Genomic DNA, 27,568 nt, shown 5'->3' with positions numbered 1-27,568 from the left:
ACATTTACACTTGACATGCCACCAAAGTAAAGCTAGTCTAGTAGACTGGCTGAAACAATTTATTTTTATTTTGGAAAAATCCCTAAAAATTCAAGCTTTTTGGTCTTACCAAGACTCGCCAAAGATGATCAAAAGACAGTTAAACTACACGAGAATGAATTATAGTCTGTTCTTTCTCCTCTGCTTTGGGAAAGTGAAAGTATGGCAAAGAAAGGCAAGGTGATGGTTTAGGTGTGTTAATTGGACATGCAGCATTGCGAAATAGCTGGAATCATGGCTGAGGGTCTGACATAGAATGCTAATAATACCTTGAACTGAATGGATTATGACCTAGTTTAGTAAAACAGACTTTGGTATCAAGCAGTCTGAAACTTGGTTTGTTGCTGAAACAATATGGAACAAAATGTGACATTAATCAAGAATTATAGAACATTTTTTTTGACATTTAAATACAGTAAATGGCCCCAGTATTTTGAGGCAAATTATTTTTTGCAGCCTGCACATCAATGCAGCTGTTTGGAGAACATTATCAATAACAGATGACATTTGCAGTGTGCACAAAAGCAGGATGCCGGGAGATAACAGTAAAGACTAACGGTCTGGTGAGAGGAAAATATTGTTTTGAATACTGCCTTACTTATCAGTGTATATCAGAAGATAGAGCAAAGTACTAATAATGCTTTTTTCTGGAAAAGGAAGCACATGCTTTTCTTTTGTAGGCACGGTTCACTGCCAAATTTTGGAGGTATGTCTGCCAAATGTTTTAGCCTGTTGGGCAGAGATTCAGAGTGGAAAACACGTATGCTTTGGTACTTTAAATATCTGGGGCTTTGGTCTTCTAAAATAATTCAGAATTGTGGTCTGTGTAATTTCACAGTTACGTAGTACAGCCTCTGTCATTTGATTATATATTGTCTTAGGTAAATGATCAACAAATTCCCTTTGTCCTTTGCTGAACGTCAATACTGAAACAAGTCATTGACGTGAAAAGCTGTGGTAGTTTACCTGCAGAGAAATATGTTTTGTGGAAATAATTTCAAAGAATTTTGCATTATCAAATAAAATGCTTCTGAAATTGACTGAGAAAAATTTATTTTGTAATAGTAAATTGATACCATTTCAGGGCATGACCCCCAAGTCTCACTGAAATCCTGCTTTGACTTTGAGACATTTGCTCAAGTCCATACTAATGGCAGCATTAATGAAAAGGAGATATTGCTGTCAGAAATAGGCATTGATTAACAGATGACCCAGGGAGCACCTTCTATTCCAGATGTTCTTAGAGGCAGGATGTCCCACGTCCTTTTGACTGATTAGGCTGTCTTGTAAGTACTAAGAAATGTTGTTTTCAGTTTTTTTTATGATGGTCTTTAGTTTTTCCCTGAAATATTTTTTATTGGTTTTTACTTTTTTTTTGAAACTTTTTAGTTTATAGATATAAGTTAATTACTCTTAGAAACCAAAAAAGTTTAAGCTGTACTCATTGCTTCTTTTAATGTTTTTGTAAGAACATTTAGGAACCCAGTGTGAAGTGTCTGTAGTTTATGTTGATGTGTTGAGCATAAATAGGGGGAAACACTTTAACTAACATGGAAAAGGAGTCAAATCTAAATCAGGATGTATTCTTTTCCTCCTTCCTTCCCAAGAGGAGGGATCCAAGCACAAAAAGGTAAGTTTGCCATCATGAGTAGGCCAATAATTCCTGAAGAAATAGGTAATGGCTCAAAAAATGTCAGTCAGGTCCTCTGAATTAGATCCTACTCTTGACTTCTCTTTGTCTAGCTGAATGACTTTTAAGAAATAATTAAAGATTAATGACGATTAGATTTGAGTTCTGTGCCTATAGAAAAAAAAAAATACCCCTAACTGCCCATGCAAACTCTCCTGTGCCTTCGTTTGTTTTAAGGGAGCTATTTATGGATTTATTCCACGCCACTCATAGATGGCACAGTCTCCCTGTTAATGCAGCCAGGGCATTTCAAGGCTGAAGACATCTCATGTCCTGCCAGCTTCACACACAGGCAGAGCTTGTGTTGCTGCCTGACATAGTAGGACAGTGGATGGTGTTTAAGGTTATGCACCTGATGTTTTGCAGGTACACAGATGTGGCTTACAGTTTTGCTACACGTATACTGACTCTGGTAAATTGCTACCGTGAGTTGCTTATCGAGGTCTCAGAGAATGTGAATTCATTTCTGCCTCACCTGTTTCAAAGATGGGGCCAGCACTGCATTGCCTCCTGATACGAGCTCTACCCTTACAGACGTCTCACCTTGCAAACCTTGTAGCACTGGTGACAGTGCCTGCATAGAACTGGTGAATTAAAAGTAGTATTTCAGAAAATACTGAAATATCCTAACGTGCAAATCGTTAAACTTCTGGAAATCACTTTGTATCCTATAACTGGGGGTAGTACATACCAAGACAGAGGCAAGAAGAAGGTATTGCCTAGTAGCTATGATGTAGGTACTTATCACTCAGTATATTGAACGAGCACAGCACGGTGGAAATATGATCAGTATGTGAATCAATGCAGTAAAACTGCTTGGTCTGATTTGTGTGTGTGTGTGTGTATAATCTAATTTCTGATTGAATGATATTGTAGTAGCTTCTTCAAAACAGCTGATGTATTTTTTAGATGTCTGTAGATTGTACTTGTAAAACTACTTTTAAAGATCAAATATATTGGCCAAAAAGTTCTGTAACAGCAAATACTCAGTGCGCTGCTCCTGAGAAAATTCAGGAGACAGAGTCTATTAATATTAAAGCGAACTGAGTGAGATGACTCCACAGAGAGCAGCATAAATGTATTCCTTAGTCATCTCCTGCCCTCCTTCTTTTGTAACTGTGCCATTTATGTTTTAAGACAGATGTTGACAATTCTGGATCTAAAATTTGATTAATGCTGCATTTCATCCCCTGCTGCTGGTACAGTGGAAAAACTGAAGTTGCAGAACAGAATGTAACCAGTATGACCCTTCACTCTTCTAGTGGTAGAGGAGCTTGTTTTTTTCAAAGTCAGAAATGCATTTTATATTTAGATTATTTTTTTTACATGCTTGGTCACATTCAGAATGCTCTTTTCATTTCTGTCGCCTTCCTTTAATAGAGCTCTCAGTAAAGTATTTTTCTTTTTCCTTCTTTTATTTTTTTTTCCTAAAGCCTAACATGCATCTTGCAGCAGCAGCAGCTTCTTTTCACCATTCTATTCACAAATGTCGAACAAATGAAAAGCAGGAGCTTCAGGCTAACATCTACCTAACTAGGTGTTCAACTTTATTGATCCCACAAACCATCCCCAGGGCAGTCAGCCACCTCTACCACGGGGAAAGAGCAAAGAATCGTCACGTTTCTTCTCTAAGTAATCTGTGTGGCATGGGCAATTACCCTTCATTTCAGACACAAATTCTGTAACATGAGATTCCGTGTTTATTATGCTGCACTTTTTAAGTAAAATATCTGACACAGAAAAAAATGGAAATGAAATTTGTTTTCCCCCAAGTCCTGTTGAAATGACCTGAAGGGTGTCATTGAAAATTAAATCAATCTGATAAATATTTCTGTGTATCATTTGCCCATCATGAGCTATCTTTACTCACAGATAAGGAAAATAAATGCCTTGCAATCAAAAAGAAAAACACCCTGGAAAAAAAGAATTTCAGCCTTAGTCCAGTACAGTGCTTTGTTGCTGTAGCATAACAAGTCACTGTTTCCGAGTGAGAGATTGAGACATTTCCCCAGAGCTATTTCAAATAGACATAGAAAATATTGTACGTATCAACACGTGATATTGCATCCTAACTTTATAAACAGTAACAGTAATCCATGAATGTGCTTCTTTTTCTAATTTTTTTTTTTCCTGTTCTGTGTATACATATTCACAGACTCTGACAGAAGATTAATATTCAGATATGTGCGTGAAAGTTCAGGTGCAAGTGTGAAAAAGTTGCCAAATTCAGGTATTCCAGGTAAAAAGAAAAGTTTTGGTTAAGGAACAGTGAAGCAAGTTCCCAGATACTAGAGAAGTATCGGTGTACTATAATCTTCCTTTTACAGTGCAGATCTGTTCCCAGTGTTTGTTGTTTTGTTGGTTTTTTTAAAAAATATTTTATTGATACTTGAAGGTAATAGCAGGGAGAGACAAGCTTACAGGTCCTAGTGAAGGCTCTCGACTCCACCTGTGAAGCAGAAGGAATAAGGCTGTCTCCCAAATGACTGTCCTCCAGGAATGAACTGTGGCATTTGGGGTTAGCAGTGGTTCCGAGTGATTCCAGTTGTGTGGACTGGGAAGGAAATAAATCTTCCCGTAGGTGACAGCTGGAGAGCAAAACCCGCGTGACTTGGAGAGACACAATTCAAAATACAGGATGCAAAGGGATGAAAAACAACATTCCCCCCCATCTTTAAATGTAGTGCAAATAGGAGTTTAAAGATAGCAACAATTAATAAAATTAATATCTTTGATCAGAGTTTTAAAGAGCTTTTCAGCCACTTCTTTTTTTTTACCTGCAGAAGAGCTAGTCCCGGAGGCTGCCAGATAGCCGGTGACTCGGTAACTATTTTGGGAACTTCTATCTAGAGCACAAGTATTTCTAATAATAATCATGAATGATTGAGCCCTAAAGTGACTTGATTCCTTAGATTTCATCACACATTTTAAATATATGGCTGCTACAGAAAATTAGCATCTTAATTCATTCTGTAAAAATGTTCAAGTTATGAAACACAGCAATGGTTCTCTAATCCGGCTCAGAATGTGGATGGGTTGTCAGTGACTAACAAGGGCAGAAGACATCTGAAGTCCAAATGCCTTTGAAGAGCAATTAAACAGATCATCCTGGGCAGGGGACAGTACTGTCACACTAGTCGGCTACTCCTGTGCTCATGTGTGTTCTGCATGAAGTCTCTGACACAGAGAGCTACATAGCTCTGGATGACTGAGGTCTGGTCTGCAACTAGTTATCTAGGCAATTGAGTGATGCAAATACTAATACTGATGGCAACTAGACTGTGAACTAAACCTTCCTATTAACCTGTTAAATATTAAACATTTTCAGTGCAAGCTATCAATGATTTGTGCTTTAGAGACACAAATCCTACTTAAGCTGTTAATTTTTGTAGGGATGAGTTTTATGGAAGAGCCAGTGTTTAGACTCTTTTTGTGTGGAAACATTAAAAAATTAAAATACGTTTTGAAGAATGTGAGAAAAGAGCATGTACATGAGGAAGGCTAGATGAAAGGTGAGTTACTCTATATTTGCATTACAATACTGTTATCAACAGATAAAATGCATTTCTTTAGCTATAGAAAGACTTCCAGCTGCCTCTGAGCTGCTTTGAGTGGTAGGCAGGCTCACAGCCACCCACATCTGTTCTGCAGTTGGGATGGAGCCAAATCTTATCATGCTACACTTTTTTTTTTTTTTTTTTTTTTTTGTATTATACTTCCAAGTTTCTTTGCATGATCAGGTGGGAATGTGACTAAACATTTACTGTCTCTAATGGGTCCATTCCAACATTGTGTGATGTGTTACCTTGTCACGACTTTAAATCTATCTATATGTGTGTGTGTGTATTTATCTTTTCACATTACATTTAGAGAAGGAGACAGAGACTGAAAAAAACCCCCTCCAAATACTCAAAATGTATACTTTTATATTTATTATTTCTTTAATTATTCTCTCCTATTTCCTTACTCTGGTTTATTTAACATAGCGCTGCCATTGCAATAGCAACAGTTTTACGATGCAGTAAAACTGTGGTTGTGGCCATGGCTGAGAGGTCCCTTCAGACAGTCTCATGCTGCTTCATTAGTGCAAACAAACAAAATTTCCTTGATGGAGAGATCTGGAGGTGATGCACAGCAACAGTAGAAGCTGCACATAACAGACTTCATGTAAAGCAGGACTTGAATAGCAGTGTGGTGCATGTGGAAGCAGGTGACTGAAGTTACTGATGGTGTCATTTGGCGAAGGTTAGATAGCTGAAAAAGTACAGGGAGAAGGTAGTGGCCTTGCATTTCAGTTGTACACAGTGGGATCATATGGGGCACAACTGCAGGACATACTGTGCCTCACACGTAAAGAATTGTTTATTTGCCAAAGCGGAGATTTTCATATCAAGTTAGGCTGTCGCTGTGCATAATTGTCATATGTACAAAGATGAAGGGATAACAACAAGACTTTTTTCTCAAGAGGAAGCTCTATGTTCCTAGATACATTTCTGATTCTGCCCTTCCTTTTCCCTACCTCCCCAGAGCACAAATTATTTCAGATGAAAGTTTGAAAGAAGTTATGGACATAGCACTTCTCCACTAAACAACAGAAGTCTTGCCCAGTTCACGAAAAGGCTGGGTCGTGGCTTCCCCTGTGTGCCTGGGGATTCGTGGAAACAGTGCTCTGAATAGTTGGACCTGTGTCCTGTGGAACCCAACCAAAACTCTTGCTACAAAGCTTAAATAGAAGATTTTCGTGTGATATTATCAGCTCCTTCAGCTCAGCTGGACTACCTCAAATTCTGGGAGAAAAATAGCAGCCTCCGGTATTAGAAGGGATAGATATCAGGAGGAAAAGAAATCTGCCTGTTTGGGGAAGCTTGCTCTTACATGCCTTTACCTGCACCGTAAATAAAAATAAATAAATAAATAATGATAATAAAAAAACCAAATCAGAACATCAAAATTCCAAATATGTCTAAGCATAAAGCAGCAGCAACATGATGCATTTGCTGGGGTTACCTATTCAGCTGTCAGCTTCTGGGTGCTGTGTGTGCCTCCTACATACAGCACAGGCAGAGGTGGCAGAGGGCATGTCTGGGCACAGGAGGCTAAAGCCTGACCATGGTGAAAGCAGGCTATTCCCAGGAATTCAGAGCTAGGAGGACAGTGGTGCTTTCTGAATTTAGATCCAGGCAGATCTGGAAAGTACACAGTTCATATGTGCAGCGACAGTACTAAACCGCACCGATGGGGCAGGGTCCTTCACCTGCTGGCACGTCTGACTGCGGAAAAACCATGGGGAAGGGAGACTTGGACATCCTCAAGAATATCAAGGCAAACTCCTCTTAACAAAAGTCACAGTGTCTTCACCGACTGTAAAGGTAACATAGAAATGCAGTTCTTAAGGTTTAGCTGGTAAAGCTCACCGAGGTAAATTGAATTTCCTGCACTCGGCTGTCCCAGACAGGTGAAGGGCTGAGCCAGCCCTGCTGGGCTTAAAGCAGTTGCACTGTTCCATGCTATACGAGCCATTTTTCATCATTGTGAAATACAAAGCTAATACCCAAAGCCAAATGGGTACCAGTACGTTGTGATATCAGCTAAGGCAGGATATTTGATTTTGGTCTATTGCTGTCTTCTGGATTCCCTCCCAAGGGTGCTGTGAGCTGCTCTGGTTTAACAGGAGGGTGTGGATGGTGCATCTTGGCAATGCACCCTGACCCTCCTGCTGAGCAGAGTCCAAGGGATTTTGTTGTTCTTGGGTTTGTTTGGGGGTTTTATTGTTGGGTTTTTGTTTGTTCTTTTTTTATTATTTTTTTAAAGGATGCCTGTAAGAGAGAAATGTTCCAATGATGAGCAGCGGCTCAGCATGGTTTGATTTGGGCTATTCATCAAGAGGAGGCAGAGCCAAATTTGTCTTGTATACAACAAACAACCACTGTCAGACCTCAGATAAAATGTCTGAATTGAAGCTGATTGCTGGGAATAATTTTCTGAAAGAGAAAGTTATTTTCTTTCCTTGAACATGCTTTTTGTTCTCGTGCTTTCAAAGGCTAGCAGACAAACTAAACTGTTTTGTACTGATGATGTCTACATTGTATAGTTTGTTCATCCTGGGTTGAGGTCCTGACGCTGTTCTGAGATAATGCTGGTGTTTCAAATTATGAAACACAAATACAAAAGTACTAAAGCACTCATCTGTGTGGTCAGAGGCCAAGGTAACCTAACTTCAAGAAATGACAGTTGAAAATTTGTGCATTTTACATCAGTGGCATAATTTTACCCTTCTGTTAGTAAAATATACCATACCTCAGAAAAATGGTAATCCCCATAACTTTATATTTACAATAATAATTAACAGCTTTAAACTGGACCCAGGTGTAGTTTGTCACATTTAACAATGCCTTATAAAATGTGACTCTTGCCCCATGAGGTGTTTATTGTGTATGCTAAATGAGGAAAGGGATATTATGAAAAATACAATATTTAGCTATGTAATTAATGATTTTAATAAAATGAGTTTGCAGAAAAGGAACTAAAACTGCAGCTGTAGCAGTGCTGCTATTGAGCTTTCAGTAATATAGTTCGTGGTTTTCTTTTTAAGTCTTTGTCCAAGTTATCCAATAGGGAGATGAGAATTAAAGAAGAAAAGTTTACTAAAATCTCCTGTGTCACACCTTTCAGCCATCATGCATTGATATCGTAGGGAGAAAGAGTTAAGAGAGTGAACGACACCTGAATTTTATTGAGCTAGAAGTTAGTAAAACTCTTTAACAGAATGAAAACGAAAGACCACTGGTGTCATGGTTATTGTTTTCCAAGAATGCTAACACAGTTGTATCTCTCTGAATTTTATTTCCCCCTCTTCCCTTTCTCTGGAGAAGTGATGTGCTCAGTTTGTCATGGTAGGGATTATTGCTTTTGTAATAACATGGGTGCATCTCTTCAGATGTTTTGCCATTACTTTGGCTGGCTGCTGCCCTTTGATTCAGGAGAAGAGCCAACAGAACTGAAGGGATTGTTTTCCAAAGTCAGGACCAGAAAAGAATATGTACCTCTCCAGCCAACGAGCAAGGGTGGTGTTTTTTTCTGTGCAGGTCCCAAAGGCACGCGGGCAAAGCAGCTATGATGCTACAGCTTCTTTTCTGTGCCTTTATATCAGTGGGAAATCTTTAGGCAACCTAAATACAGGGTTATGGTCAATGTTCATGTAATGAATTCAGCTTCGATTAAGCCTAGTCTCACATATTGAAAATAATACCAGAACCCAAACAAAACATGTGAGTGTTACGTCGGCATAAGAGGAAAGGGGAAAAAAAAGTGCCCAGGGATTGACTGACAAATTTATTTAGGAATGAGGCAGAAAGTTTTTTATTTTCAGTACGGAAGCTCTGTGCAGAATATGTTAACAAATCTGACAAGTTGTCACTGAGACTTCTCACGTTTTTGCAGGATGCAGAATAGATGCGGTACTCACATTTCTTGAGCGTAGGTGGAAGGACAGTAGGAATCAACTGCATGGGAAGAGACAGCAGGATTCTTGGGCGTGTGGCAACCACTGACAGCAGTTTTCTGCAGCTGAATTTAGGGATGTACTGATAGTACTGGTGCAAATGAGCTAAAGGGTTTTGTAAAGAGTTAGAAATTACAATAATTGTCTTAACAATACGATTACATACAAACATTCCAGCTAATAGTTCGTGCTATAAGCTTTCTAAGATGTTAAAATGCATTAAAATACCTACTTATTTTTAATTTAATGGTATCCTTTCTCTAAATCTAAAAGGCCATGTCCAATTAAAATAATTTTTCACTATAATTTTAAAAGAGGCTATTAAAGACCTGTTTACAGATACTTAATTCATTCCTTAAATTTTTAAGGGTTTTTAAACCTCAAATGTTGAAGACTTTTTGCATTAAAGTACTTGATAACAAATGAAATATCTGAAGTAAAAACTATGTAGAATTCTGGTTAGTTTATCTTCTTTGTTGTTGTTCTTTGAAGAATGTTTAATAGGAGAAGAAGCAGCATAATCTTGAATGCTTATCTAATACTTAGAAGTCAAATTCTGTCCTGACTTAATGAGCATTTGTAACCTAAAAATGTCATTGATTAATTAATCTGATTTTGAATAGCCCCTCTCTAGCAAATTTACAGAATATGTACCTGATCAGACTTTTCATTTTGCAACATTTAATTTAGAATCCTGATCAAACCAGGCTTTGTCATAGTTAATGTGTTTTTTCTGGTGTACTTCACATTCTGCTATAGAAAATTACCACTATTAATCAGGATGCAAAGCTTTTTTTGACACTGACATGTGATTTGTGAAGTAACATAACATCACTGAAACTGCAAGCAAGAGGTTGTCATCCACCTCTGACAAGCTCCTACTTACCATATCTCAATAGTTGTAAGCTTTAATGCTTGCTCTCATTTTTAGAAAAAAATAAACTGCAGATTAAATCACAGCTATTTTGCATGCATTCTGGTAACCCTGGTTTTTGTTTTGTTGCTAATAGACTGGATAATGAGACAGGCTAGCTAAATCTCCAAAATGGAGTCCATCTCCTAACTTAAAATATTTTCATCAAATTTTGTTTTTGAACAAATTCTTTTCACTATATTCTTTTGCCAGGCTACTTTAACACAAAATGTGGAAATTGTCATGACCATCTAATCTAATGTGTGTCCTGTCGAGGTGGTAGGCATCCAGTCCTTCATGTTCTGCGTTACTGCAGGGTCTTCTCAAAACAGCCCGTGTAGAAATTAATTGTGAGGTATTAATGTATTACTAGAAGTATTTTTTTATAGTAGCTTCTGCTTGGCAAAAGGAAGATAAATGAGTAAAAATGTAAGGATTACAACTCGTTCTTACTTCAGTTCTGCAGTATGGGTAGGGTCTGTTACCTAAAAGAACCACTGCCAGGCTGTAACGAGACTGAAGGGATAATGAAGCTAGTTAGTCAAGGCAGAGTGATGACTTGACTTCCTGGGTTAATTAAGTGCAATTCCTGAATGAAGCAGTGCCTTTGGCCAATCTGTTTGGCCATCACCCCAAGAGATGACGGTGATCTTTTATGTGAAACCTACCACATCTACTGTGGGACCACAGTACAACAGAGCTCTTTAGATGTACCTAGCCCTGGTGAGCAACAGATACGTTGGGTGTGTTTCATCTCTTCGGTCTCTATTTGGCTTATCTTTGTTCATCTTGTTCATCACTGCTACCCAGTTCCCTTTGTGCAGAGCTAACTGTCTTATTCTCTATTTCTACACTAGGTAGTACAACCAGGTGTTGCTCTGTGGTGAGCTACAATGTCATTTTCAAATAAAGAACACAACCTAATTGGCTGTGAGACTAAGCAGAGCAACTCTCTCTCCACAAACCTGGCCCTTTGCAAATCAAATTTTGCAAGGGAGAATCTGGGTTGTCTCATGCAAAGTAAGATCCCGGATCCTTTCTGTTGCGTTACAGAACTGTGGGCACCCGTGTCAAACAGCTGGAAAAGATTTATTGTCTCTGCAGCAGTGTGTGTTGGTGCACAGCAGATAGAAACAGTAAATGTGTGAAACGATGGTGTATCTTCTCCTTATTTTGGAACTGTGCAAATGAGGTTTTATATGGAATTTTCCTTTCTTTGCATTTGCATCTTTAATAAGAAAGGCTTTTTCAAGAAAAACTCCAAGCTTATATTCCTGGAAATCAAGCTTCCAGTGTTTCAGTGGGATGGGACCTGAATTGGAACCGGATGGAATTAGCATTTTTTCTCAAATGCAGCTTGTACTTGTGCATAATATTCAAGAAAGCTATTGCTGTTCAGGAACAAATAGACATTCCTGGAATGTGGTGGGCTGAGTTTCTGTATGTTGTTTTACAGTTATTGGCACAGGAGAAGTTGGCTATGGTGGTTTTAATTTCTCTTTAGTGTAAGCATGTTGTGTCAAGCACTTGAAGATCGGTTTTTTGAATATTTGCGTGTCTGAACAATTTTGAAAGATGTCCACACTGCAGAGAAGTCTTCACCCTGGACTGTCAGTTATGGGGTGTAGGAGTGAGGAGTGTAGAAAGAACTAGCAGACTATTGAAAATTCATGTTATCAAGGTTTATTATTTGCCCTGAAAATGAGAAGGAATACATTTAAAACACCTACATGAAAAAGCGTATTGAGTTGGCACAATGTTATCAGATAGCTAACCTTCTACAGTTTTTGATTACTTGTAGTTTTAAATTTTGATATTTAACAAAAAGCCCCCATGAATTTGATCATCAAGGTCGAACAATAAGATCTTGGCCCTGTTACTCAGTTGTCATAATGATTTACTGAAAATGATGTTGAGCTATGCTGTTGACACCAGGTAAGGATTAGAGGGTTTTTTCTTTGTTTTTTTACCTCAGCATATCCAATCTAGATTTCAAGTATTTTGGAAGGTTCCTATGTATGGTCCTGTTTGTGTGAAAAAAGTTTTAATGTCAAGTCATACCCTTTTAGAATTCTGTAAGAGAGAATATTGTGCCATGATGCATCTATCTTGTTTTCTTATCTGTGTCTTTGCTGGTAACTGGAAGGTTTTATCCATGTATAAAATAAAACCAATACCATCAAATAGTTAAAGGGTCCCTTAATATTTCAGTAACTCTCAGGAATAAAACTTTTTTTTTTCCCCCTTCTCAGAACAAAAGCCTCAAAAACAAGCTCTTGTCAGGAAACAAGCTTTGTGGTATTCATGCAGAAGAGGTAAGTGAGGTTCCTATGTATTCAAAATGTAACATATACAAAAGAAGCTTGCATCAAAGTCTTTTTACTGAGGTTCTGGTATAGATTATATATTATGTGTGTATGGTGAGTGTTCCTAAAGTGCTCTCATCTTAACTCATTTCTGTGACTTCACTAGAAGTGGTGGAATATTAAGCATATTAGAAAGCAAGCTGCAAACTCGAGCTTTAGATCAACGAAGTTTGGGCATGCTTATGAAAAGTATATATAGCTCTGTAAATAGATATATATTGTACATCTATAACATACATAAAACTGATTTCTTTTCCATGTTTTCCATGCCTAGACTAAGATGAATAGCTAAATGCCTGTTTTGAAATTAACTTATAGAGACAAGAAAGATTTATTGGTATAGATTCCTAGAATGTTTTAGTACTTCAAGGAGAAACCAGTCACTTTATGAAACAAGAGGGAAAGAAATCTCCCCTCTACTGAAGAGCTAACAGTTGATAATACAAAAGCCCTGTTTTTTTGCAAATGCATAAATGTACAAGTAACTATGTTTATGTGAGCAGTTCCTTTAGCTGTTTAAGTTTTCATGAAAGAGGATATTACTGTATATGAATCTGATTTACTCTTTTACGTTACTTCAGTCATGTTTTTTGCATACATCATTTCTGTGAAAGTTGTTGCAACTTGCCAGAGTGAAATAGAAGCATACTACTTTTCTTCTTGACTAAAATTTTCATAATCATGGTTGAAGGTGTTTTCTTCATTAAAGACTGTAGCTTTTCAAAACTTAGGATGAGGTCAAAATAGCGATTTCTGTTTATATTAGCTATTTAGCCTAACTGAAGATCTGCAACCACAGTTTATGAGAAATCCTCAATGACAGGAAATAATAGGGTTCTGTGGGGTACTTTTTTTTTCTAGCTTGTCAAAATCTGTTATCTTCCTGTACCATCACTGTTGCTTTCAAACATGCCACAGTATATGAATGCAAATACATTTCCTTCCCGTTCCTGCTTAAAAAAATCCAGTGTAAGCAACATAGCTTTCTGTTAGCCACTCTTTTTCAAATTTGTTTTTCCTAGCTGTGTAACATTTTTAATGTTTGGAAATTAGCTTAAAGATCTTTTCCCTCATTATGTCTTCTTTAATATTTGCAACGTAAATTTCTTTAAATCTAAGGGCAAAGCCTAAGATTAAATTGAATTTATTGTAGTGTGACAAGCCTGGCTGTCAGAGAATTTCAGAAAACCGAACCTAAGGTAACTAACACTCAAGGCAGCAGACTGTGAGTGTATTTTAAACCTTAAGGATCTCTGACTCTATGAATCATCCTGAGAAATCTGTGGCTTCTAAGTGGGTTAGTGCCATTAGAACAAGCAAAGATGCTACAGGATCATCCCTTTTTGCTTGTTCTACCAGTTAGGTAGTGTCAGTCAGAGAAATGCAGCGTGTTTTCTGTTCTTTAATTAAGTACTATACTCACTAAGCATAACTAATGTTTGAAATTGGTATCCTTTCAATTATTAAATCAAATACACTTCATAGATAGAATTGCCTACCAGGAAGCTCCTGCTTTCTCAGGCTGCACACAAACAAGTTTCGTGAGCCCTGTGATTCCTTGTCCAGTTGCAGAAATGGGAGCATGCTTGTCATCCTGCACAGCTTACATGGCTGGGTTTTCTCCAAGAATTCAGAGCCCTGGCAAGAGGAAGGCAGGGTGCTGCAAACCTTGGGCTTCCCAGGACACAGAAAGGGGCATGTGCCAGGGGAATATTCCCCTGTGCTGTGGTTTTGAGATCACTGTCATCCTCTGTCTAACAACGATCTTACTCACCTGACTGCACTGAAAGGTGTCAGTTTTATAAGTCCTCTCCCTAGAAGCACAGAAAAACCACAAAACAACCAAATTTTATCATAAAGTATTACAGGTCATATACGTGCTTTTGGGTCACTTAGATGTTGAATACCTTTGGCTCTAGATCTCTTATTTTCATCATAGGTTTGTGATTTAGTGTGTGAGTGTCTCAGTTCTAACTCTTAGATTCCTTTATAGCCATTTTGGATACCTTGTATGTCAGAGAGACTGTGTTTTCTTAAGCAGGACTCCCAGAACAATTAAAGGTGGTCAAGATTTTCTCATTGTTCTTTAGTCACTGTGAAATATATTCCATGGCTCTATGAATTGCATTGTCCAGATCAGAGGACAGTGCTACTGGCACTTTCTGCTGTGTAGATGAAATCAAAGCAGATATAGCTGCAGAAGAAAGAATTGAACTGATCTTGGCTATTTGTTTCAGATTTTATAGAATTCACTAACTGATTTGGTCTGACTTCTTAAATATTTAAGGCAGCTTCTTAAATTTTATCTTGTGATTCATTCATCATTCCCACAAGTCTGCCACTGAATTTGACTGCACCAATTGGAAACATCAAATCTTTCTAGAAGCTGCAACTTATGAAAGCTATACTGCCATCTGTAATATGTTACATTTATGGATAAGCTGCTACAGTAAATGTGGGATAGACTTCTAATCCATTCCAAAGAGTTCTAAACATTTGGCATTAACTAATACAAGAAAACTTATTGACTAACAGTTGAAACTGTGGATTTTATTAAAAAGAAATTATTATTTTGACAGGATTCTTTGATAAAGGGTGAAATAATGCTCGTAGGATAGTCGGTGCAGTATGAAAGAAAAACCAACTATCTCAGAACATTTTTATTATAATTTGTTTAAATAAATAAAAGAATGTATAGACTATTATTTAAAATTATTTTAAGGACAGATCTAACAATATTTAAAATATCATCCTAAGGTGATACAAATCAGTGTAACTATGCCTGTTTTAGAGGACATGGTCACAAACTGAGAACCTGGTTCATGTGGATACCACCTGCGAGTCCCTGGTCATTGCAAAGAAGATCTTGCGCGATGCTGTGGAATCTTTTTCCCTTTAAGAAAAAAAAAAAAAGGTTGTTTACTTTAAAGGTGATGCCTTCAGTTATGTTTCATGGAAAGTATTAGTAACATCTCGTGTCTAAAATATGCAGGCCAAACGGCTATGCGCAATAGTGCTAACTCAGGTGTGCTCTAGGTGCGTGCCAGGTTACAATTTCCTTGATGATTTTTCCTGGTGTAGACATGATGCCCTGGAAAAGCAATTTACATTGATTTTGGTTATTTTTCTGAGTTTAAAACTGACCTAGTTTTTATTGTTATCTGAACTTGCTATGGGTTTTTTTCTGATCTTGACAGTAAATATTTAAAATAAGAACACCCTGATTTTATTATCTTCACTTTCAGTCAAAAAAGATCCAAGCCCAGCTGAAAGAGCTTCGCTATGGGAAAAAGGACCTGATTTTTAAGGTAAATTATATTTCACTACAGTTAGCTAAAGTATTATGGTTAATATAGCATTGAAGTAATCTAAGAGTATGATAGCTGCCTTGATTACTGTACTTCTAAGGAATCATTTCCTTCTCACCATACCAAAAGGAGCTTAAAGCACCAAGGACAGGCATTACACCATAATGCAATTTCAAAAATATCATCCATTTTCGTTTATCTCTCTCTGTCTCTCTCTCTTTTTTTTCTCCGCAAACCACTATATCAGGGACACTGCTTTTTATTAAATTGCTTTCTGAGGCATGGAAGAGAAGATTCAAAGCCTAAAAAGTTGTCTGGTGTCTTTGTTTTTAAATAGACAAAAGCAGTGGCAAGTATTTTGCTTATGAATGTCTGTATTTACATGTTTACATAAAACAATGTTCTAGTTTGCTGCTGGTGAGCAAAAACTATTGCCCTATTCCATAGATTCCGTAACATGTTTTTCATCGTTCTAACTGAACAGTAGAATATTTTACAGATGATTCTTGGTTATTCTTCAGTTAGCAGTTCTCCATGGCAATATCAATTATTAACACTTATAGCAATACTCTCTTTGTGATAAGGTTGAGTAATGGAACGTTCCTTAGGTCCCTGGATCCAAATTCCTGCTATAGGCAGAGACATTTACCAAACTGAAATGTCTAAAAAAAATATGAAATGTCTGTGGTTTATACAATCCAAATGAATAGCCTGTCTAGCTAGCATGTTTGAACAAAACAAAAAAGAAAGGGCAGTGGGAGGACAAAAGATACAAACATTTTGCTGAAGGGCATCAAGTCCTTGTTAACACGGGAGATGTTAATGTTAATCCCTGTTAAAGAAGGAGAGAGATTCAGGGTACCTGACTGGAGGCTGCTAATTGAGTTGTGTGGGTTTTTTTCCTGGCATAAAGGATGAAGATAAGTAGTCATCTTCAAAGTGACTAGAGCTAGAATTACACAGAAAGTAATTTATATTTATCTCAATATGAGGTCCAAATTGCCTTCTGGAAGTATTTAAGTCTCTCTACTGTCTCTCTATTGTCTCTCTATTGTATATGTAGTACTGTAAAAAGGAAATAACACAGGGCATTTAAAATATAGTACTGTAAAAAGGAAATAACACAGGGCATTTAAAATACACAGTGTGATTTGTGTGGGTTTGGGTTTTCCTTTTTTTTTTTTTTTTTTTTTTTTTGTACTTCCATTCCCCCCATGCACAGGCCGATTCCAAATTTTTTCAGGAACATTTATTACTGACCATCATAAGGCCCAAAACAGGGGACTACATTTAGAGATAAAAACTAGGCATGGTATACATTTAGGCAGTTAAATTTTAATACCAGCTAGCGTGAACAAAACCAATGTGTTTTTTTTTTAAAAAAAAATCCATTTAGATATAATTCAGAGAAAATGGTTATATCTTCTAATTTCCCCTTGGTGTGAAAGCATGTTTTCCTTGGCTGAAGCAAAAGGGTTGTTCAAGTACTACGATCTACTTGTTTTGATTATGCTAATATGCAGTGATCCCTGAAACGGACCTGAATTATGCTGGGATGTGTAGCAATGCCTAGCAAGGGAACGCTTCCCGAGTGCTGCCCACCCAAAAACAGCTTACAGAAGGGAAGGCAGGCATGAGCATGAAGAAGTGGATAAATGGGGGAGGCAGTCTGGCCAGTCACCGGCACACACAAAATGAAATCCACCTTCACCCCATCCTTTCGTAACCTGTGACAGTGCAGCAGTTGCGGTGCGACGTGAAAATCAGTGTCTGGGTGGAGGGGAGGCAGGGACCTGTGTTACAAGGGGGAAAATGTGTCCTGTGCAAATGTGAACAAAAGTGAGTCTCACCTGCCCGGGCACGGCTGTCTGCACTGCGGGCTCCACTGCCGAGCCTGGCAGAGCTGTTCTGTACTGCTGGGGGGGGTCTGGCAAACATCTCCTAAAGATCACGTCTACATTTGCCAGCACGATTTATACCTTAAACTCTTCAATCTACTTTGAACAGACATAGTTCTGGATTTTGAAGGAATACTGGGGCTACCAGCTTGCATGTAGGTGCCAGGTTACATAGGGTGAATTCTGCTCTGAATGCACTTACTAGCAAAAGAGGGAAAAGTTAACTGCCTTTTAGGGAGTAATTAAAAAAGCTTTGACAACTTTAGATGGATGGTGTCAATGAATTGTGAAATGCATTCTGAAGTCCTGTGCACTGAGAACTGACTGTGCAAATACCTGAAATATTTCTTGACCCTGTGCAATTCTGTATGAAACTGCCTGCCTGATTTGTCAATTTGATATATCCTTTTAGTGCAGCCAGAAATATTTTTGTCGGGTTTATTTGTGGATCTTTTTCCTGACTAAGGAAATGTGATTTATGATGAAAAGGGAACAGCAAGCTTATGCTGTTCTCCCAAATGATTGTTTGAGATGCGGGAAAGGGTAGATCCAGTGTGCTGTTTGGTGTGTGTTTCAGGTCTAAAGGCAGTCACAGCGAGCAGAGCAGGAGCCATGCGGTACAGGGTGCAAAGCTTTTTTAATGTCTGTCTGATCAGAGAGGGTCTGCTAGGTCTGGGCAAGAACAGGTGGCATTTCATTTCTAGCTCCTTGGATACTAGAAACTGAACAGATTTCATGTTACCATTGCTGTTGAGGCTGTTCTGTGAAGCTCCAATTCTTTCTGATAAAAGATTAAAGCAGTGGATGGATAGTCCTGTGCCAGCACAGACACGAGTGGTATGTGTGGCAGGCTCCTGGCTCCCAGTTGCTGTCATGTTACTGGACTTGTACCAGTTCGCCCGCGCTCCCACCCCATTAAAACTCACATTTTCTATGTGTCTTATGAGGGCTTCAGGGAATTCTGTTCCCTGCATAGCTCTAAACGTTGGAAGCTTCTCCTAGCAGTGCACCGGAAGGACGGACCTTCAGGCTGCTAGATTTCGAAAGGGCATGAGGGCATGCTTCAGTTTGTGTGTCTTAAACTTCCTTTCTGTAGTGGAATTAGTTGCGCATATGTATGTGAAGTAAGTATGGAGGGATTGTTTGCTTTTTATTTTGTATAGTCAACATCAAGAAACTAGTTCTTAAATTCTGGTAACTTACTGTGAATGACTGTACTGACTACACTTCTGGGGATTCAATGAGGGGGAGACAGCTTTCTCCTTTAGTAGTCCAGTGAACTGTTAAATTTATATCTACTTATACCATTGTGTAACAGTAACATAACAAGTGGTAGTAAATATAAAATGAGTTCATCATATATGGCATGTATTTACTCTTAGATTTTCAAAGTGTTTTGTAATCTAGCTGATTAATTATGTGGCATGTGTGTATGTATATTTATATTTTTCTCTCTCTCCATGATATAATGCCATATGACAGATACACAGTGAAAGTCACAGAAAATGTGACTCACTCAAGGTCATAGAAATAGTCAGTATATCTACTGAGATAAGAATTTGAGCTTCTGTCTCTATGTCAGAGTTCAGTCCCTTAAACCATGCAGCGTGGTATCCTTATAGTTGACAAAAGCTGAAATTTGCTTTCTTATATAATGAGAAAAATAAAGGATGATTAATACAAATTTTCAGTCGTGCTTCTTAATTTTATAGCTGCATTTGTAAGTAGGTACTTACTAATTCTGAATGATTCCACTCTTATTTGCAATAATTTAATTATGGTCCTAAAACCCTGATTCAGTGGAGTACTCCTAAGTTTAAATGCTTTGCTAAATGGAGGTCTGCATTTGTTTCAGGCATTCATAACCACTTGTTTTGAAATTATTCGTCCTTCATTAACTGTTTTCCCATAATTTGGCTAAACTGCCCTAGAAGAAGTCATCTTTTACTAAATTAAAAAAGAATTACAAATAATTTGTGATTTTGTTCATGATGTGCAAACATATGTCTGTGTCTGACAGGAAAAAGAGATGAAGAAAAACAAATCTAGCAATAACTTCCACTATCAGTTTACACAAGTATCCTGTATTTTTTGAAGCTGCTGTTCTTTTAAATGTGCAAGGTGAGAATGGTTCACTGTTATGGCTTGAGTATATCTTTGCATACTACTTTTGTGATGAATTTCTAAGGGTTTTGCTTCAGAGTTCTAGAAGTATGAATCTCATCTACTGCTTCATCTGTTTTCCCTTTTGTCATTTAAATTCTGAGACAAAATATATTGATAGACAGTCCTAAAAAAAAAATATGTTAATATGTGAGCAGCAGCTAAATGCACCTAGCCTACAGATGTACTTAATCTTTGTTCCATAGTAGAATATAAATTTAGATAAGCAAGTAAATAGCATCTGCCTCACAACAAATTAGGTAATTGCTAATAAGTGTTTCTTCCTTACATGGTCTTATCATGAGACGGTTTATAGTTACGCACCTTCCTCTGAGGAGCAAAGCACGTTTGCTCCAGTGGGATGCATGAACGTGGCCGGTTCCTGAAGCGTAGCTATCAGGGTGGGTATTTACACTGACTAACAACCTGCCTGTGGTCCTGGGGGTCCTTAGACCTCTCCACAATTTTAGAGCCACCAGGTGATAGCATCAGACGAGTGGAGGTCTGGGAAGACCAGCGCAGGGCTGGGAGATGAGTGGCATGGGGAAGCAGTGGGCACAGAGGTGCTCAAATAGAGAAAGAAGGGGGCAGGCAGGGAGCTGGTGAGGGTGACTGGGAGGGAAGAACAGGGGAGGGAAGAGGGAAGGAGAGACGGAAGGGGACAGCCTTGCTCCCAAAGCTTGACAACCTCTGCTGCTCCTCACAGCGGTCCAGCTTGTTTTCCGTGGGGGTACTCTCCAACTCAGACATTTCTATGAAGTGCAGTATTGCAGATGAAGAGCAAGATTGTCATTTACCTTCAGTTCTCTTCTATGCTCCTAAATAGTGTTTCAGGTACTGAGTGCTTAATACCTCTGAACAACTAAGCAGTACCATACCAACAGCTCATATTTAGGCTTGTCTTATAACTGCTTACACAGACTTATATAGAAGGCAGGTTAAAGATAATGTTGGGTTTGTTTGTTGTTTTTTTGTTGTTGTTGTTGTTGTTTGTTTTTTTTTTCTTTCAAGGACTTGTTTCAAGAAAGTATTTCTGCCTGGGAAACACCTGAATTGACTTTATACATAAGGGGCAAAACCTATGTTTTAAAGACTTATTTAACTAAACTGACATTTATAGTCCAAACCATTTCCCAAGTTCTTTGAAACACATAGTGCTACACCAATCAATTCATTATTTGGATGTGTGAAAATCATTTTAAACCTTGCATTTCCTATGGTAAATAAAGTTAAGGAAAAGCAAAACAATGTGAAACTGCTTTCACATCATACTGACTGGATGTGGTAAATATTTATACTATTCTTTCCTCCAAAGTAAAATAGATGCCACTGTATATGTTTTCCTCATTAGCAGTAGCTAATTACATGCCACAGTAAACCCGTTTCCTGGAACTGCAAGGTATTTATTTCTGTAACACAGACTATGAGATTCTGCATTCCCGATGGAGAAAGAGGTGAAATGATTAAATAAAAACACACAAACAAAAATACACCCAGAAAACCACCAAAGACCCGAGTTAGCAGAGAACTTGTGTTAAATATTAAAGTTGTTGTCTGGGTTTGAAATAATTGGTTACATAATTGTAAAGTTGTGATAACCTTTTACAGAAGTGCTTCGTCTGCTTGCATATGTAGGAAGATGGAAAAGTTTCAGGTTTTCCAATAGTTGTATTTGTATACAGTTGGCAGTCAGGCTTGACCCATATCCAGCCACTTCATTTAATGTACGTTCACCCACAGTTTGCACCTGCTTGTATTATAATTGTTGTCCACTGCAGAATTTAGCTGACCTTGCGCGTTTGAAAATTTAGTCCGTTTAACACATTTTGAAGGATTCTTCATTATGTTCTAAGTACCTTAAAACTCCTTCCCTTGCAGAAAGCTTTCCAATAAAGCAGCATTGGCTTCCTTCACCTTTATTTATCCATTGATTTATTTAGCACAGAACGAATGCTCTTATCTTTGCTGTTGCTTTTGCATCACCCTGTAATGCTAAATGTAACTTCTCAGTGTTAAAAGGAGACGATAAGAGCAAACAAGACGGTTTCCTATGGGCCAGTCATATCAACTTACCTGAGAGAATACTGCAAGTCATCTCACCTTCCGACAGGATCTCGAGTCTGTAGTGTGGTTATTCATCCATTGTGCCTACCCCAGCATCTGGATCTTCTGCAACTTCCCCTGGGAAATTTAACAGTGCTGCTTAGGAAAAACAGCGCAAACCCCCTATTATAAAATATCAGTTATAAACATAGATGTAATGCAAAATCTTAAGAGACTTTTTTTTTTTTTCCCCCCAGAGATCTTAAACCAGTCACTTTATTAGGGATAAGAAGTTCTGTGAACTACAGGCTGATTTCAGCACGTTGCATAGCAACTGAATAGTCTGGAAGAGGAAACTTGCAGATTAGTACGGATTTAACGTATAGCACTTTTAAGCATATTGTTTTGAAAGAATAACTATCAAAGACTTTAGATAAGGAAATGTTCTCTGAAAAGTTTCCTTTGACTTTATCGGAAATGACAAATGAGTAGAAATTAGCCAACTGGACCTCTTTAGCTATATTTTTATTACTTTTATGATGTTTTCTGTTTGATAAATTTGATCTTACTGGTTTATTGTGACTTGTATATTATTATTTGATGATTTTATTAGGAAAAAACCCGACTGTTTTTCTCTGGCTTGAGTTTATTTTTTTCTAAAAGCCTTTGCTTTTTTCACAAAGGATGAAGATGAAATGAGAAGTGCCCACCATACAAGCAGACTCTGACAGGTGATGAAATGAAAAGTCTGAAAATATTCTTATGGACTTTTCCTTTTAAATATCTAAATAAGAAAGGTTACTTTGCATTTACTGAGATCAAAAGTTCTTATATGTGTGTGGCAATCCCATCAGCACTGAATCAGTTCTGACAAAAGCGATCTTCTTAGGAAGCTGTGGATATTCCATGTTCTCTGAATCCAAAGAAGGTTCAATTATATGTGTGCTATTCTTTCACAGTCCTTATCAAATTGTTGTGGGGTTTTTTGTTTTCTTTTTTGGGTTTAGTTTTTATGTTGTTTTTTTTATTTGTTTGTTGTTGTTTTTTTTTTTTTTAAAAACCACAGCAGTTCAAACTATGTATTTCTGATGCTTTGGTCTCTTCTAATCTATTAGGTCTAGTAATAGAAAAAAAAATTATCTGTCTTTAATCTTCCTTACTGAAATTGAAGCCTATTAGAAGCCTATGCTACCTCCCATAGAGTGGGAGAGTAGTTTTTTGTTTTTAAAACCCTTCCTTTAAAGTAGTATTTTGAGATTATTATCCTGTGTCTCTCGGTGTTCTTTTTTACATTAACATATGTAGAATATTTTCCGGTCTTGCTCCTCAGTACATGTTTGCACACCAGTAATGCTTCATATTAGTAATATTTGAACTTTTTTTTCTTTCTTTTCTGTGTCCATTTGCCATGCTCTAAAATGGACACTGAAGTCCAGCTGGACATTTCAGTCATGCCGAGCAGAGCAAAAGGTTTTTTACAGGATATACCCACAGTGTTCTCTGCTTTTTCTACAAAAAACACGACATATTCAGTGGTGATATCACCTTGAGTCATTCATCCCTTCTGTTCTATATTCTATATTTGTTTTATTGATTATTCCTATCTGTATTTAGCATCTTATACTTGTCTTTGGTGAATGTCATCCTATTTTTTTCCAGTTTGTCAGGATAAATTTAGATGTATCCCATCTTCTATGACACACGGTGTTCTGGTTTTATGTCTCCAGAATATTTAAGAAGTAGATGTTTAGTTCACTGTTGAGTTCATGAATTATATATATACCAAATAAAACTCTGTCCCCTGGAGAGGTAGTCTGATTTCTTTTTTCAGTACTTGTCCAAAAATGTACGTTGTACTAATGGATCTATAATTCATGACCTCTTCAATTTCACTCTTTCTGAAGATGGGTATCACATATTCTCCAGTCTTCAGGTTCTTCATCCACACTTCTGAGTCTGTGAGGAACTTAGATCTTAGAGCTTAAAGAATAAGTTATCATGCACAACCATGGCTAACAGAAAACAATCAAATTAAAACTCTTATCAGTCTGTAATTGGACAGAATTGTATTAGAGAGAAGAATGATCTTTTGCCTAAATCAATTTGTCAGAAAGAAGTACTGTGTACCATGACGTTTACATTTGGCTGAAAAAATGTGGAGTTGCGGGTAGAAATAAATCACATATCAACCCACCCAAACCCACGACCATTTAATATCTTCATAAGTGATGTGGATGATGAGATCAAGTGTATCCTGATGAAGTTTGCCAATGACACCAAACTGAGTGGGGAAGTGGACACTTCAAAAGGGAGAGCCACCCCGTGGGAAGGTGTGGATAGGTGGGAAGAGTGAGCTAACAAGAAGCTTATGAAGTTCAGAAAAGACAAATATAAGATCTTGCACCCAGGAAAACATAATGCTGGAGTGCAGCACAGGCTGGGACCTACCAGGCTGGGGAGCAGCTCTGTGGAAAGGGACCTGGGGGTCCTGGCGTTCAGCAAGCTCAATATGAGTTGTGTGCTGCTGTGGCAATGAAAGCCAAGAGGACACTGGGTTTCATGGCAAGGGCTTCACCTGCTGTACAAAAAAGATGTGGACAGGCTGGAGAGGGTCCAGAGAAGGGCCACAAAGATGATCAAAGTTTGGGAAGCCTGCCATCTGAGGAAAGGCTGAGAGACCTCGGTTTGTTCAGCCTTGAAAAAAGAAAGCTTAGGGGAGACCTTATCACCATGTTCTGCTATTTAAAAAGTGGCTACAAAGAGGCTGAAGACTCCTTTACAAGGAGTCACATGGACAAGATGAAGGGTAATAGGTACAAGTCCCTCCTGGGGAGATTTCAGCTGGTCACAAGAGGACAGTATTTCACAATGAGAACAATCAGCCAGTGGAACGATCTACCCAGGGAAGTGGCAGACTCCCCAACATTGGACACTTTAGATTCAGCTGGACAGGTGCTGGGCCATCTTGTCTCGACTGTGCTTTTGCCAAGAAACGTTGGACCAGATGATCCTTGAGTCCCTACCAACTCAATATTCTATGATTTTATGAAAAGCATTATGGAATTTGCCCCAGACCTTGAGATGACCTCAGTTGTATTATTTTGAATAATTATTTCTATCAAAGGTCTCTTGAAGGAGACAGCATCATGGCTGCAAGTATTGCAAAATGCTTTTCTTCATCTATTAGATCTGGAGCTATCATCTTTGTGCTAATATTCCTAAACATTTGTGAGTAGCAGATTCAGTGATTTGATAGTTATACATGCAGATCAGGTTGTCTGCAAGACCAGAACTTATGGAGTCGTTCTCACTTCATGCACGGATTCCATTTGTGTACATTCGTTTGTGCAAAGCCAGATAGGAAGATTGATGCAATTTTTATTTTTTTTTCACAGTGTTTTCAATACAAAATCAGTAAAGTTATATGTTTAATAGCTTAATCTCTAATTACTACTCTTTCTCGGAAGTTGCAGCATCTGGTGACGCATGACAGCCAGGAGCACACTGTTGGGGAGAGCTGATTTTTCATGTTGCAATGGGATAATATACAGCTATTATTTTGAAGTTGCTTGAAAATAGGTGTGTTTTCTTCAAGGAGTATCTTTGTCTGTTGAAAGTCGTCAGGCTGGCAGGAAGAAAATTGTAAGTATATTCCTCAATGCAGTTGCATTGCTGGCTGAGGGAATGGAAGTATAATGTAGATTTTATTGATGTTTGAAGTTGTTATATGAAAAGCATGCTATTTATCTGTGGATCTCAAGAATGTAATAATTTTACAGAACTCAGTTTTTGCTGTTTTGAGAATAATAGGATTCAATATGAATTTTGTGCCACGTTGTTTGTGGGTTTTTTTCTTTTCTTTTCTTTTCTTTTTTTCCTGATGAATCTGGCAGGTTGCACCCTGAGGTGGATGACTGAGGGTGTTGGCTGTGCAGGATTTTATGGGTTAATATGTCATGAGTAAGAACTGATGTTTCCTTTGATTGTGGGATCTTTCTTGAGGTATTTCTGCTTTGTAGTATAATGAGTGTTGGACTTAGTCTTCATGGTTTAGGATCCCTATAGGGATCTTGCTACACGTTTCAGTTCAGTCTTAGAAAATAGTAGATTTTTTTTAATTCCACATGAGAATCTTAGGATGCTTGTTTTTATAATGCATTTCTGGATTATTCACTTTGGCATTATCCCCCCCTCCACCCCAGTCAAGATAATAAGTTTGTACACTTTTATATCTGTAGTTGGATGTTGCCCACTGGGTGCATGATTTTGGTTTTCAGCTTATCAATTATTTGTGACTAGATCTGGCTACTTATTGGATGTAGAAAAATGCTTTAAGATGGTATTATTGAGTTGTTTTCCTCAGTAGTAGCTGAGACCCCCAGGACAGACAGGAAATTGAAATTTGCCTTGTTGATTTTTCCAAAATATATATGAGCTGTTGCATAAATAACTGTAGTTGATGTTTGGGTGGTAAAAGATGGTACGAGTACTTTCCAGATAGCTATCTTGTTGAGATAATATAGAATAGGGACCATTTCCTCATCTTCTGCTGTATGGTCTTTATCTCTTTATGCTGAGTACTTCTTGTTTTCCTGAAGCACAAGTTTTTATTTTTTTTAATTTGATTTCTTTTGTAGTAGGTAACTTTTGGGGTTTTTTTCCCCTGAGTGGTGGTATAATATATTTTTACAACCTTGACAAAAAGGGTTCTAGAAAATCTTATCTAGGTTATGTGTGTTTTGCTTAGGAAGCAGATGTCGCTGTTTACCACGGCATCTTTTTGCTGGTGCATATTTTCATTTCAAATACCGTATTCTAGCATTTTATATGTTGTTGCTATGTTATAATTATTTGTAATGTGTTAATGTTAGCACATTATGTTAGCAACACAAGAGATGCCTGAAGATCTAGACGGAATTGGCTGCTGAAAAATACTTGCAGGCTATTTGCAGACATGGGAATTTTTTTAATATAGACAGATTAGTGATGGACAAGAAGGTAGAGGAATGTCATCATATCTGTTTTCCAGTAAGGCCACTGGATTATGTATTAACATAATTCATTGATATTCTTATTGAAATAAATGTACAATTCTATTTTCTTCATATGTTTGTGCACTTTTGGAAATCACAGGTTTGCAAAATGTGAATATATTTTCAGTACTTAGTAATTCCAGTTCTTTAGTTTATTGCCAGTATATTTTTTGCCACACAGTTTTGAGCATGAAAGATTTTGTAACTTTTTTAATGAAAAGAAAAATACAATTTCAAAAGTTTCCATGTGGCCCTGCGGATGTGGCTTTGAGATTAGAGACTTGCATTAGATGATAATGCAGTTTTAAATAGCTACTCTGAGGTGCTGTCTGAGATAAGGCTAGTCAATAACCAGCATGAGACAAGTTTACTTAAACCTAGCAGCAGCAGCTGCACGCTTACCTGGCAGCATACAGCTATTCAATCGACTTACAGACCTGGTGTGGCTCCTGCTGAAATGAGGAGATGTTTACTATCGATATCCAATTGAAATCAGTTGCAACTTTGGCATCTTCACAATGGTTTAATTATAATAATGGTTTTGAGCATGCCCAGTGGGGTTGGAAAATTTAAAAACTTTGTCATGTGAAGCATTGAAAAATTCCCAATTGCCC

At 37.8% G+C, this 27,568-nt stretch overlaps 1 protein-coding gene across 2 annotated transcripts in view; it reads left to right on the top strand.

Annotated features, from left to right (window-relative positions):
• The window catches only part of LUZP2 (leucine zipper protein 2), a 309,887-nt gene that overhangs the window by 232,477 nt on the left and 49,842 nt on the right, over window positions 1-27,568 (top strand). For both annotated transcript variants that reach the window (XM_037403375.1, XM_037403374.1), the window contains exons 7-8: window positions 12,396-12,458; window positions 15,755-15,817. In XM_037403375.1, the coding sequence (XP_037259272.1) occupies window positions 12,396-12,458; window positions 15,755-15,817 (126 nt within the window). The remainder of the gene's footprint in view (window positions 1-12,395; window positions 12,459-15,754; window positions 15,818-27,568) is intronic.

Source organism: Falco rusticolus, chromosome 10 (assembly GCF_015220075.1).
Source record: "Falco rusticolus isolate bFalRus1 chromosome 10, bFalRus1.pri, whole genome shotgun sequence".
NCBI lineage: Eukaryota > Metazoa > Chordata > Aves > Falconiformes > Falconidae > Falco > Falco rusticolus.
This window is presented reverse-complemented; position numbering and strand designations above follow the sequence as displayed.